The sequence below is a fragment of the Pongo abelii genome, chromosome 9 (assembly GCF_028885655.2).
Source record: "Pongo abelii isolate AG06213 chromosome 9, NHGRI_mPonAbe1-v2.0_pri, whole genome shotgun sequence".
Lineage (NCBI taxonomy): Eukaryota > Metazoa > Chordata > Mammalia > Primates > Hominidae > Pongo > Pongo abelii.
Genome location: NC_071994.2, coordinates 35,739,579 through 35,752,150, shown reverse-complemented (window position 1 = coordinate 35,752,150; position 12,572 = coordinate 35,739,579). Strand labels below are relative to the sequence as shown.

Sequence of the window (12,572 nt, the reverse complement as noted above, 5' to 3'; positions counted from 1 at the left end):
AACATAATTTGCTTTATATTTTTAAAAAATTCATCCTTAGAATACCAAATGGACTATAAAATTATTTTCAAATCTTTAATTTTGACTAATGGAAAAATTGTAATACCAAATGACCTTTAATGTTATTCTTTGAAACTTTCACTTTGGGGAATAAAAAATATAATAAGCAGAACTACAAAATTAAAATTCTAAAGATTTTAAGAAGGAAATATTTTTAAATTACAAAGGATTCTGTTTCACCACTGGACAACACTGTCATAAAGTTCTTTAATCTGGGTTGAAACTGAAATTTCTATGCCCTGGAGAAACAAAGAGGTCTAATTTTTTTTTGACAGGATTAAAACAAGTCTTACGAAACGCAAAATCTTTCACCTCCCAGCTACCTATGTTCCAGTTACTACCTCGATTGCTTTCCCATCACTTTTTCTCACCATATTAATCACTCTGAATATATACTTATTTTAGCAGGGCAAATATGCTTCAAGTTTTATGCTAATATCCATAAACTGGCTACATAAAAAGCCACCTTGAGGAGGAAACTAAGCCTGTATTTGGACTGAAGTGGAAAATAGTGGATAAGAGTATGAATTCTGTAGTCAGACAGCCTAGCTCTATTGTGAATCCTAGATTTTCCACTTACAAGCTTTCTGACCTAGATAGAACAAGTTACTTCTGCTTTATGTGACTCCATTAACTTCTGAACACACTCATCTATAAAATGTGTGAGGATTAAATAATATATATAAAGCATTCACAACATTACAGGGACTACAATAGGCATTCAACAAAAACATTACTTAATATAATTAATCACCAACACATCCATGGATAGAGGAGTGGAGATATTGAAGAAGATACTTTACATTTCAGTTTTACCATGTGCCTTTTGATTCAAATATCACGCCTAAATGGGATTCTGGTTCAAAACTGCAGATAAATTTACTGCTACTCTCTTCAAAAACTACATGGAGGGCCGGGCGAGGTGGCTCACACCGTAATCCCAGCACTTTGGAAGGCCAAGGTGGGCAGATCACGAGGTCAGGAGATCAAGACCATCCTGGCTAAAGTGGTGAAACCCCATCTCTACTAAAAATACAAAAAAATTAGCCGGGCGTGGTGGCGGGCACCTGTAGTCCCAGCTACTCAAGAGGCTGAGGCAGGAGAATGGCATGAACCCAGGACGCGGAGCTTGCAAGTGAGCTGAGACCACGTCATTGCACTCCAGCCTGGGTGACAGAGACTCCATATCAAAAAATAAAACAAAACAAAACAAAACAAAAAACACTACACTGAAATGATAGTACGTTTTAAAAAATAAATAGAAATAAACACTGAGAAAAGGAGTGAAAGGCACGCTAGAGATTTTGAAGAATTTCTGGAAGACCGGGCATATAAAATCATAGTGATAGGTTGAAAAGAATGGAGCGAATGACAGTCCAGACATGGTTAGCAAAGTATAGTTCACAGGGCAAATCTCCCAGCCCATCACATGCTTTTGCATTTTTTAAATGGCTGAAAGAATAAAGCAGCAGCATATTTTTTATAACATGTGAAAACTACATGAAATTCAAATTTCAGTGTCCACAAGTGTTATTAAAACACAGCCATACTCATTTGTTAATGTTATTTCTGGCTACTTTCCCATGGCAGAGTTAAGAGGTCATATTACCTGCAAAACCTAAAATATTTACCATCTGGTCCCAGAAAATGTATGCCCACCCCTAGCCAAGCACAAACATGAGAATGCTTCAGGAAGATGAGATGCTTCTTCCTGTGACTCCAAAGGGGTTCTGAGCTAAAATCAGCAGTTCTGGAGGCTAACTTCTTAAATAAATAAATAAATAAGTAAAAAAAGTATAATCTGCGTGAGAAGAATTTGGTCTCCAAGTATGGAGATTGGAGAGCTAGGTTAGAGGCCTCCTTATCTGGCTATTAGAGAACGACTGGTCTGTGTACTTGCTCCTTGATTATGAACATTAAAGCAAAGCACACCAATAAATTAGGTCCTACCAACCCACAAGAAAATTGGTCAGTCTTTTTTTTTCCATTTAGGCTAAAGATTTGATGGGAAAACAAAGAAATATTATTCCACTGGTCCTTTATTTACCAACATGAATAAACAGCCAACATTTAAGGAAACCACAAGCATGAGAAAGAAGGTCCATAATGAAAATAATTAGTCTGAATAAGCAACCCTGGAGAAATCAGAGGTAATTTAGGGAGGAAAAAAAATTCTATTTCTTTGTAAAACAAGAGACATAGAATTAAAACAACAGAGTTTAAACATAAAATATATGCCTGTCTGCCACCACCTTCTCCCATTCAGAAAAAATAGAAAAGGTGGAGAAAAAGTTGAAGAGGAACAATCCAAAGGAGTATAATCTTCCTAAACTTTCAGGAAAAGACACTCCTCTCTCCCCTCCAAAAATCTGTTCCACACACACACACACACACACACACACTCCCCAAACAGAGGGTGTTGAAAGGACTCAGAACACAGGGCAAATGAAATAAAATTACATAAAGCTGTAGACACTTTTTTTTTCCAACCTAGAGCAGAGGCTGCCAAACTAGGGCCCATGAGTCAAATTCAGCAGACTCTGTTTTAGCAAATAAAGTTTTACTGGAACAAAGTCATGCTCATTCATTTACACGTTATCTGTGACTGCTTTTGTGCTCTCACAGAGAGTTGAAAAGTTGTAACAGAGACCATATGGACCACAAGGCCTAAAATATTTACTATTTGGTCTTTTATAGAAAAAGGTTTCCAAAGCTTAATCTAAAGCTGTGTGATTTAATATAGTACAAACTAGCCACATGCAGCTGTTTAAATAGCTTAAAATAACTAAAATTAAATAAGATTAAAATTCAGTTCCTCTGTCATATTAGTCACATTTTAAGTACTCTATAATCATATGAGTTTAATGACTATTGTACTGGACAGTGTAGACACAGAACATTTCCATCAACATAGGAGGTTCTACTGGACAGGGCTCATCTGGATATTACATTAGATTATTGTAACTGCATTTTAATTATTGCTTTAACAATTGCTACACTGAAAAAACATACCTAAGTACTACAGTCTAAATGTGTCCCCCAAAAAGCATGTGTTGAAAATTTAATTCCCAGTGCAAAAGTGTTGAGAGGTGAGGCCAAATGGGAGGTGTTTAGGTCTGAGGGCTCCACCCTCATGAATGGATTAATGCAAATTATAAATGAGATTGAGGCTGAGAGTTGACCCTTGTTCTCTCTTGCTCTCTCTTGGGCCGCTCCACTATGTGATAACACAGCAAGGACACCCTCGCCAGATACCAGCCCCTCAATCTTGGACTTCCCAGTTTCCTGAACTGTGAGACAATATATTTCTGTTCATTATACATTACCCAGTCTCAGGTATTCTGTTACAGCAGCACAGAATGGAATAAGACACTCAGAGAAGCAGGAAGAGGAAATACATTTAGAAAAAGACAGAAATTAGGGGTTTTAGAAATGAAAATAATGGCCGAGCATGGTGGCTCATGCCTGTAATCCCAGCACTTTGGGAGGCCAAGGCAGGTGGATCACTTGAGGCCAGGAGTTTGAGCCCAGCCTGGCCAAAACAGTGAAATCCCATCTCTACTAATAAATAAATAAATAAATAGCTGGGCATGGTAACACATGCTTGTAATCCCAGCTACTTGGGAGGCTGAGGCATGAGAATTACTTGAACCTGGGAGGTGGAGGTTAGTGAGCCAAGATCATGCCACTGCACTCCAACCTGGCCAACAGAGTAAGACTGTCTCAAAAAAAAAAAAAAAAAAAGAAAATAATTAATGCATAAATCAAAGACCTTGTTGTATGAAAATACCACTGAAATAGATATTTTTAAAGTTCTTCAAAGTCAGATAGAAAAAATCCGAACTGAGAGAAAATTCAAAGATATAGTACTATAAACGAGAAACTAAATTTGAACATAGATGTGGAAGAGATTATAATTCAAGGTTGAGCATGTAATGAATGCTATCACATTTGAAAGTAATAATAAAGTTTCCTAAGAAAACAGAATTCAAAAAGAGGTAGAATAATTATATAGAACAAGAGCCATTAGTAATTTTTTAAATTATGTAATAAATGGATCCAATTTGGTTCTGAGTTAATGAAAATAATGTTTGCTAGGATATCCAACTTTCATTTTATCCTGCAAGAAACTCATCAAAACATACTTCATATCCAGACTCTTAAACTGAGAAACAGGAATCAAAATAATAAATTTCACTCTAACACTACCCATTGGTCCAGGATTTATTTATTTCTTTAGAGAGGAGCTTCAGGAGCCTATGGGACCCTTCAGGCAAAATCAGTAGATGTGATTTTTTCATGTGGAATAGTTTTAAATATTTGGCCTACTCCCAGGCTTCCATAATTATTCAAACCGAAGGCAAATTGATCACATCTCAGCAGAAATGTCCACGATAATTAGAACATCACACATGCTTTGATTAACACAGTAGCTTTATGTCTATGAGACTCTGGTTGACACGTAAAAGGAACACCAGTCAGCCGTTATTTAATTCCTCATGTTGGCTACATGCAAATATGAAGAAAAGTCCCAGACTGAATGACATACAAATGTTGGGCCAGTCTCTGAAATTTCTTTTTCTTTTTTTGCTAAAAATTTTAATGTTTTTGTGTTGACCATTAAAAACATTTTGTTTGCCTTTATTTTTTCTTGTAGACAGATTTACTTGACAAATCTCCTCGAACTAAAACCCTTGGACACATTTACCCTATTACACCGCACATTCTAACACATGACTATACAATGGCTTTTTAAGTTTTAATTTAAATCCCAGTTTTCCGTTTATACTTTAAAATCCACTAAAATTATGATGAATATAAGTATTCATTTGCCTTGGTCAGTCCCAGCTCACTCCTGCTTTCCTAGCATCCAATATAATTCAGCATTTCAGTACTTTCAAAAGTGTCCTAAATAATCCATGGACCAAAGAGAAAATCAAAACAAAAAGTAGTAAATATTTTGAAATAAACGATGAAAACATAAAATGCCGTAAGTTATAGGAGCAGCTAGCGCACACTCTTAACTACATACGGTATATTAGAAAAGGCAGAAAATCAATAAATTAAGCTTTTAGTATAAGAAGGAGGAACAAACAAAACCTTAGCAAATCAAAATGAAGGAATGTAGAAGGAAACAAATGATAAATAGTAATCGATTAAACAGAAAGTAGAAAGTAAAGACTGAGAAAAACCAATAAAGCCAAATTTGAGTTTTTTAAAGATTAAGTGAAAAATCCCTAGCAAAATTAACAATGAAGAAAAAAAGGAAAAGAAACTCATCATTGTCAATTGCTGATATTTATTTATCAGCAATAAATAAAAGAAGAAATCACTACAGTCACAAAAGGATAGTAAGAGCTCAATCCAGCATGGCAAAGTAAGCTTATGACAGACCAATCCTACCATAGACAACAACTATGAACTCTGAACAAAACACAAAAATCAATTATGTGAAGGCTCTACAGATTTAATAGAAGCGAACAGATTTTGCTGGGTAGTCAACTTAGGTAAGAAGGAATTGCCACAGGGTGAGTTTCCCATTTTTACTGATTTAACTTGAGGTCCCCACAGTACAGTGTGGCTAAAATTCTGAGAGAAAGAAAGCCAGCCTCCTGAAGAATCTGAAGACACACACTAACCAATGGAAAGTCCAGAAAGAAATCTGCCTAATTTAAGTGTGACTTTATTTATTAAAAAAGTGATGATGCCATATAGCAAGGAAAGAATCATTTTTTCAATAAATGGTGGTAGGTCAATAGGATACCAATACAGGAAAAACAAACGCATCTTTACCGCTGCCTCACACCAAACACAAAAAAGTCAATTCCAACAAAGTACAGACATAAATATTTAAAAGTAAAACATCAAGGGTTTTAGGAAAAAAAACATGGAGATCATCTTCGAAATTTTGAAGTAGGCAAACATAGCCATAAAGCACTAGCCACAAAGAAAAAATTGTTGTCAGAAAATGTTTTGACTGAAATCGAAAGATAAGAAAATGAAAAGGCAAGCTACAGACTGATAGAAGATATTTGTAATGAATTTATTTGGAAACGAACTCTTATCCAAAATATAAAAGAACTCCTACAAATCCATGGTACAGAGGCAGACAATCCAAATTTGTAAAATTAAAAAACATGGATAGACCCTTTCACAAAAGAGGTTACCCAAATGGCCAATAAGCACATAAACGGGTGCTCAACTTCATCAGTTCAAATCCAAATGACAATGCCATACCACAACCCTCTGAGAATAGCTGAAATGCAAGAAGAAAAATATTGTGTTGATAAGGATGAGAAGTAACAACAATTCCCAACTACTACTGGTAAGAGTATACACTGGTACAATTGCATTGAAGAAATGGCCACAAATGGGAAACTATCCAAATCCCTTCTAACAGTAGAACATGTAATAAATTATAATACATTTATATAATACTATACAGCAATAAGAATAGATCAGCCACAACGATACACATTAACAAGGATCATTTCACAAAAATAATGTTAAGCAAAAGAAGTCAAACATGGAATCTAATAGTGGATCTAATGGAATCTAATAGTTGATCTCATAGAAGTAGAGAGTATAATAAAAGTAGAGAAGTAGAAAAACAGGTAAAAGAAATCTGTGGTGCTACAACTCAGGACTATAGTTTCTCTTTGTGAGTATAATGACAGGAAGGAGGCAAAAAAGGAATTACCAGCGGTTGAGGAACTCCCTCTGTGTAGACATGACCTTAGTATTTTCATTCCTTCAATCATGCTGCCAGAATACCAGCAGGCCCAGTAGTGAACCTTCACAGTATCTCTGCTATACGCTTTACCTGCACAGACACAACAGTGATATGGACTCCAGGGCTAGGGAAGCCACTGAAAAAACAACTGAAGAGGTGTCCACTTGTATCAGAAGGTGCTGGTTGCCTACCATGTTCATTATATGTTTTCTGGTGTATCTCAAAGTGGTTTCCGCAGGATTTACAACAGTCAATCAAAGAAGTTATGGGAAACATTGTGGACATGGAAAAAATAAAAAAAAAAAGTTGGGAGGGAATAGTTGTTTAAGATAGGGATCTTGGAGAAATTCAAGAGCTAATAGACACCACACCAGATGCATTAACAGAAGATGACTTGATGGAGATGAATGCTTCCAAACCAGTGCCAGATGATGAGAAAGAAGTAGAAGAAGCAGTGCCAGAAAACAAACTGACATTAGGCAATCTGGCAGAAGTCTTCCAGTTATTCAAGACTGCTGTGACTTCTTCTGACATGGACCCCTACTATAACATAGATACTAAAACTAAAGCAAACAGTGGAAGAAGAATTGGTACTGTACAAAAATATTTTTAGAGAGCTGAAAAAGCAAAACAGACAAATTAGTATGTATTTCCATAAAGTTATATTGACTGCATCTACCTCTCCTTCCTCCCCTCCCACATTCTCCGTCTCTGGCACCCTTGAGACTACAAGACCAACCCCTCCTCTTCCTTCTTCTGCTCAGACTACTCAACATGAAGAACATAATAAGAACGAAGACCTGTATAATGATCCACTTCCACTTAATGCATGGAAAATATATTTTCTTCCTATGATTTGATTAACATTTTCTCTAGCTTACTTTATGGAAAGAATGCAGTACATAATACATATACAAATTATGTGTTAATCCACAGACGTTATTGGTACAGCATCCAGCAGTCAAAAGTAGACTATTGGCAGTTAAGTTTGGGAGGGGTCAAAAGTTATATGTGTGTTTTCAACTACACGGGTGTGGGGGTCGACACTCCTGATCCCCACATTGTTGAAGGATAAACTGTACTTTATTAACCTATTTACCCACCTATCTTCCCTAACTGTGAATTCAAAGAGTACCGAGACAGTATTTTTTTCTCCTGTAACCTGAGCCCTGGTGCACTTCCTAGAATTTAGTATGCCCTTCATAAAGAATTAATTAAGAATGCACCTAAACATATAACTTTTTTTTTTTTTTTTTGAGACAGAGTCTCGCTGTGTCGCCCAGGCTGGAGTGCAGTGGCGCAATCTCGGCTCACTGCAAGCTCCGCCTCCCGGGTTCACGCCATTCTCCTGCCTCAGCCTCCTGAGCAGCTGGGACCACAGGCGCCTGCCACCATGCCCGGCTGATTTTTTTGTATTTTTTAGTAGAGACAGGGTTTCACCATGTTAGCCAGGATGGTCGCGATCTTCTGACCTCGTGATCTGCACGCCTTGGCCTCCCATAGTGCTGGGATTACACGCATGAGTCACTGCACCCAGCCAACATATAACTTTTAACTCTTCCTTTCCATGAATACTTTATTTATTCTCACGTTTTATATTCAACTCTGCTATTTGCTGGTAAGTTCAAGAATTCGAAATTATTTGGGAGCAAAGATATTATCTTTGTTAAAAAAAAAAAAAAAGGCAGCTGGGTGCGGTGTCTCACGCTTGTAATCCCAACACTTTGGGAAACCGAGGCGGGTGGATCACAAGGTCAAGAGATCGAGACTATCCTGGCCAACATGGTGAAAGCCCGTCTCTACTCAAAATACAAAAATCAGCTGGGCATGGTGGTGCACGCCTGTAGTCCCAACTACTTGGGAGGCTGAGGCAGGAGGATCATTTGAATCCAGGAGGTGGAGGTTGCAGTAAGCCGAGATCATGCCACTGCACTCCAGCCTGGCAACAGAGCGAGACTCCGTCTAAAAAGAAAACAAAAAACAAACAAACAAAAAAACCCATATTTGGCCATCGCGGTGGCTCACACCTGTAATCCCAGCACTTTGGGAGGCCGAGGTGGGCGGATCACGAGGTCAGGAGATTGACACCATCCTGGCTAACACGGTGAAACCCCATCTCTACTAAAAATACAAAAAATCAGCAGGGCGTGGTGTCGGGCGCCTGTAGTCCTAGCTACTCTGGAGGCTGAGGCAGGAGAATGGTGTGAACCCAGGAAGGCACAGCTTGCAGTGAGCCGAGATCACGCCACTGCACTCCAGCCCGGGAAACACACGAAGACTCCATCTCAGAAAAAAAAAAAAAAAAAAGCATATTTATCCTACGACAGTGTTATACCAGATATATATCCTGATTTCATGAATACTCTGGTGTCTCTGGTGTGCATATAGATAATCTTTCCAGAATTATAGTCCAAGTCAAAGTTGGAAAATAATTCTTCAGTTCTAGTAATGAGAAAACAAAGCACCACTATTATCATCTTGGGAAAACTAAAGGGTTAAGTAAATACAGTAGGAAACAAGGGAATATGTAATATAGAAGCCTATAAAAACGAATTATACCATTATGTTAAGTGAAGTAAGTCAGACACAGAAAGACAAATATCACATGATCTTACTCACAGGTGGAATCTAACAGTTAATCGCACAGAGAGTATAATGGTGTTTACCAGAGGCCAGGATGGTTGGCGGGGGGATGGGGAGAATTTGGTCAAAGATACATAATATCAGTTCGATAGGAGGAATAAGTTTCAAGAAATCTATTATATAACATGAATTTATAGCAAGCTGACTATAGTTAATGATGATATATTGTATTCTTTAAAAAAATGTAGAGTGTAGATGTTATGTACTCTTACCACAAAAATGATAACTATGTGAGGTAATGCATTGCTAATTAGCTAGATTTAACCATTCCGGAATGTACATACACTTCATAGCAACATGAGGTACACAAAACAATGCCATCTGTCAAAAAATAATAATTATATGTAGCATTTCAAAAAGTTCACAGCGTCAAAAATATTTGTATGGGTGGGGGAACAGAGAGCATCAGGAAGAATAGCTAATGGATGCTGGGCTTAATACCTAGGTGGTGGGTTGATCTGTGCAGCAAACCACCACAGCACACGTTTACCTATGTAACAAACCTGCACATGAAGCCCAGAACCTAAAATAAAAGTTGAAGAAAAAAAGATTCAAGAAGTTTCTATCTGATATTGGACTGCTTTGTCACTTTTTGTTTTGGTCTTCCTAGTGCTTATTTACTACAGGATAAAATTAGCACATACTATTTAATGTGTTCATTTTAAGTACTATGTTGTTTTCTATGTGTTAATTTTATCTCCTCCAGATGAGACCATTTTTATTACCATAGGTCTAAAATGACAAGATTAAGTCCAAACAGACAGTAATCACTCAACAGCTATTTACTGAGTACCTTAAAGATTGAATATGAAAGCAACCTTGATCAAAGCTTTCCAGTTGATATATTGTGAAACAGGGTTTTTTCCTAAACATGATTCTAAAAAACAAGCAAACAAACAAAAATCCTCCCCAAATGAAAAACTCCAGTCACTATTTAGCAATACTAATTTCAATTTATCAAACAGAATCAGCCCAAAAATTTCAACAGGTCAGTGAGATTTAAAACAATTCGATGGCAAGAATTTCAGTGAGGTTTGGCTCTAATTAAAAGGTATCACAGATCATTGTCAAAGTCAATAACTCAGTAGTGCAGTAATGATTGGGGAGTCCTTTTTAATTTAGACATTTGTCAATCATGATTGCCTTTAAACATCACTTATCCACTGTCCCTGCTCAGTTTTGAGAAAAAAAATAAATACAAAAATACAACTCAAAATACATGTTTTTTCCACACATAAAATTCGTATTTTAGTAATAAACTCTCGATTCAGGGTTCATAAAATAAAGTAGGTATACTTCTAATTCTTCCTAGCAGTTTTGTGGGGGAAAGAAACCCTAAGTATTTTCTGTTATTTGCGGCTGCTTTAACAGCAAACGACAATTAAATGTGTGAACAAGGTTGTCAGAGTAACACTTGTCATTTACACCGCTTAGGAAAGACATCCAAGACTTCCAGAAACACTAATTAAAATTAACAAAAGCTGCTTATCGGAACTTGTCAGAGAGCTATATTTTGTCAGACACAGGAAAACCAGATAGCCACAAAGTTCAAGAGTTTTCGCTCCAAGGTTTAAATCCAAACCACCCACCACTAGGCACTAACGAACTAAGCCCAGACGCTCAGCAACCAACTCATTAAGGTAAGAGATCCCATCCTTTCCATATAACACAAAATTAAGAAAAAGACATCGTGGGGAAGGCGGACTGAATTTTCTGTCAGAAATCACAAGATAAATGAGCAGGAAAAAAGTCTATCCTCATACACAGCGGAGAAAGGTGCAAGCTACTAGCAATTGCTTGATAAGTCCTAAGGGTTTATCGGTTCACCAACCTTTTCTTTAACTCAATGTGAATGAAGGCACTCAAAAGGAGAAGAACGTTACGTGATATTACCTACCTCGGGCCCCAAAGAACCCTGGAGACCCTCAACCAGGACACAGGTGGGCCTTTCTCACCTGGGTCCCGCCGAAGTCGACCGTCCTTACGCAGGGCGCACTTTTCAGCAATACGCCTTCCGATTGGCTGGCTTGGGAGGGACGTCTCAGTCCTATTGGTTACGAGAGCCGCGGTTGGGGCGAGGAGGCGGGAGTTTGGGACTGGTTCTGATAGGCCGGGTGTTTGCGTTCCCAGAGTTCCTATTGGGTTAACACTGGAGGCTCTAAGATGGCGGCAGTGGCAACCTGCGACAGTGTTGCCGGGAGTACTGGGTCTGCAGTGGCGACAGCCAGCAAGCGCAACGTCACCAGTTTCCAGAAGAGGGGTCCTAGAGCCAGCGGGACCAACGACAGCGGCCCTCGACTGGTGTCCATTGCGGGCACGCGACCGTCGGTGCGGAATGGACAGCTGCTGGTATCAACCGGGCTCCCAGCCCTGGACCAGCTCTTAGGTCGGTTCAGAGCGGAGATCTGGGCTCAGCCGAGGGGAAACTTAGGGAGGGGACCTGTCGGGGAAGCCACTTTGACCCCACATCTCTCTCTGACCCCTAAACCTTCGGAGGAGGAGAGAATAGCCTGGTCTGATTGAGATGGAGGGGAATACGGGTTGTGTGGAGACTTCTGAGCGCTGTTAACTAAACATGTTTTAGTGCCCCCACTCTCTATTTCATTCCCTGTCCTCCAACCCCTTTTCATATTACGGCGGAATTCGTACATGCTTTTTACCCTGAAATGCTTTCTAGTCAAGGGAAGACATTAATTTATGGAGATGGTTTGGCTTTCATTCAGGATACCTCCCTTCTGCTTTCTCCAGGCAGCTCACGGTTTAGACCAGCCTACAAAAGTTTTTATAATTGTGGGAGACAGACTTCATTAGAAGATGCTGGAAAAAAATGATTTCCCCTCTTTGACCGTCAGACTGCCTGTTCTCTGGTTCTAAATCTTAAAACATTTTGGCTTTAAGAGAGGAAATGTTAAAGGCTTATGTTGACACATAATCCTTATAAAGTATTTTGAGCCTGTCGTTGATATTTAGGTAGTGTCTGCGTTAAATCTGTGTATATATTTTTTATTTTTTCTATATACATTTTGCTTCCCAGTATTGATTGCTGCTACATTCCATACGACATCTTTAACTTTAACTCACATTTTAACGAGAAAAGTCTAGTTCTTAGGCTTTCCTTTAAAATCTCTGGAATTTT

At 38.3% G+C, this 12,572-nt stretch overlaps 2 protein-coding genes across 17 annotated transcripts in view; one reads left to right on the top strand and one right to left on the bottom strand.

The window, feature by feature from the left end:
- The window catches only part of IMMP1L (inner mitochondrial membrane peptidase subunit 1), a 77,503-nt gene extending 66,055 nt beyond the window's left edge, over positions 1–11,448 (bottom strand). For 5 of the 10 annotated variants that reach the window (XM_054524550.2, XM_054524554.2, XM_054524555.2 and 2 more), the window contains exon 1: positions 11,334–11,444. The gene's annotated coding sequence lies outside the window, so the exon portion shown is untranslated. Of the gene's footprint in view, positions 1–11,333 lie in introns of all 10 variants that reach the window. The other 5 variants (XM_063728498.1, XM_054524553.2, XM_024255569.3 and 2 more) reach the window with 2 other exon arrangements.
- A 99-nt stretch (positions 11,449–11,547) lies between these two features.
- ELP4 (elongator acetyltransferase complex subunit 4) overlaps positions 11,548–12,572 on the top strand; it is a 279,587-nt gene continuing 278,562 nt past the window's right edge. For 6 of the 7 annotated variants that reach the window (XM_063728497.1, XM_054524527.2, XM_054524528.2 and 3 more), the window contains exon 1: positions 11,570–11,822. In XM_063728497.1, coding sequence (XP_063584567.1) covers positions 11,600–11,822 — 223 coding nt within the window. In that variant the 5' untranslated portion in view covers positions 11,570–11,599. Of the gene's footprint in view, positions 11,823–12,572 lie in introns of all 7 variants that reach the window. The other variant, XM_002821917.5, reaches the window with a different exon arrangement.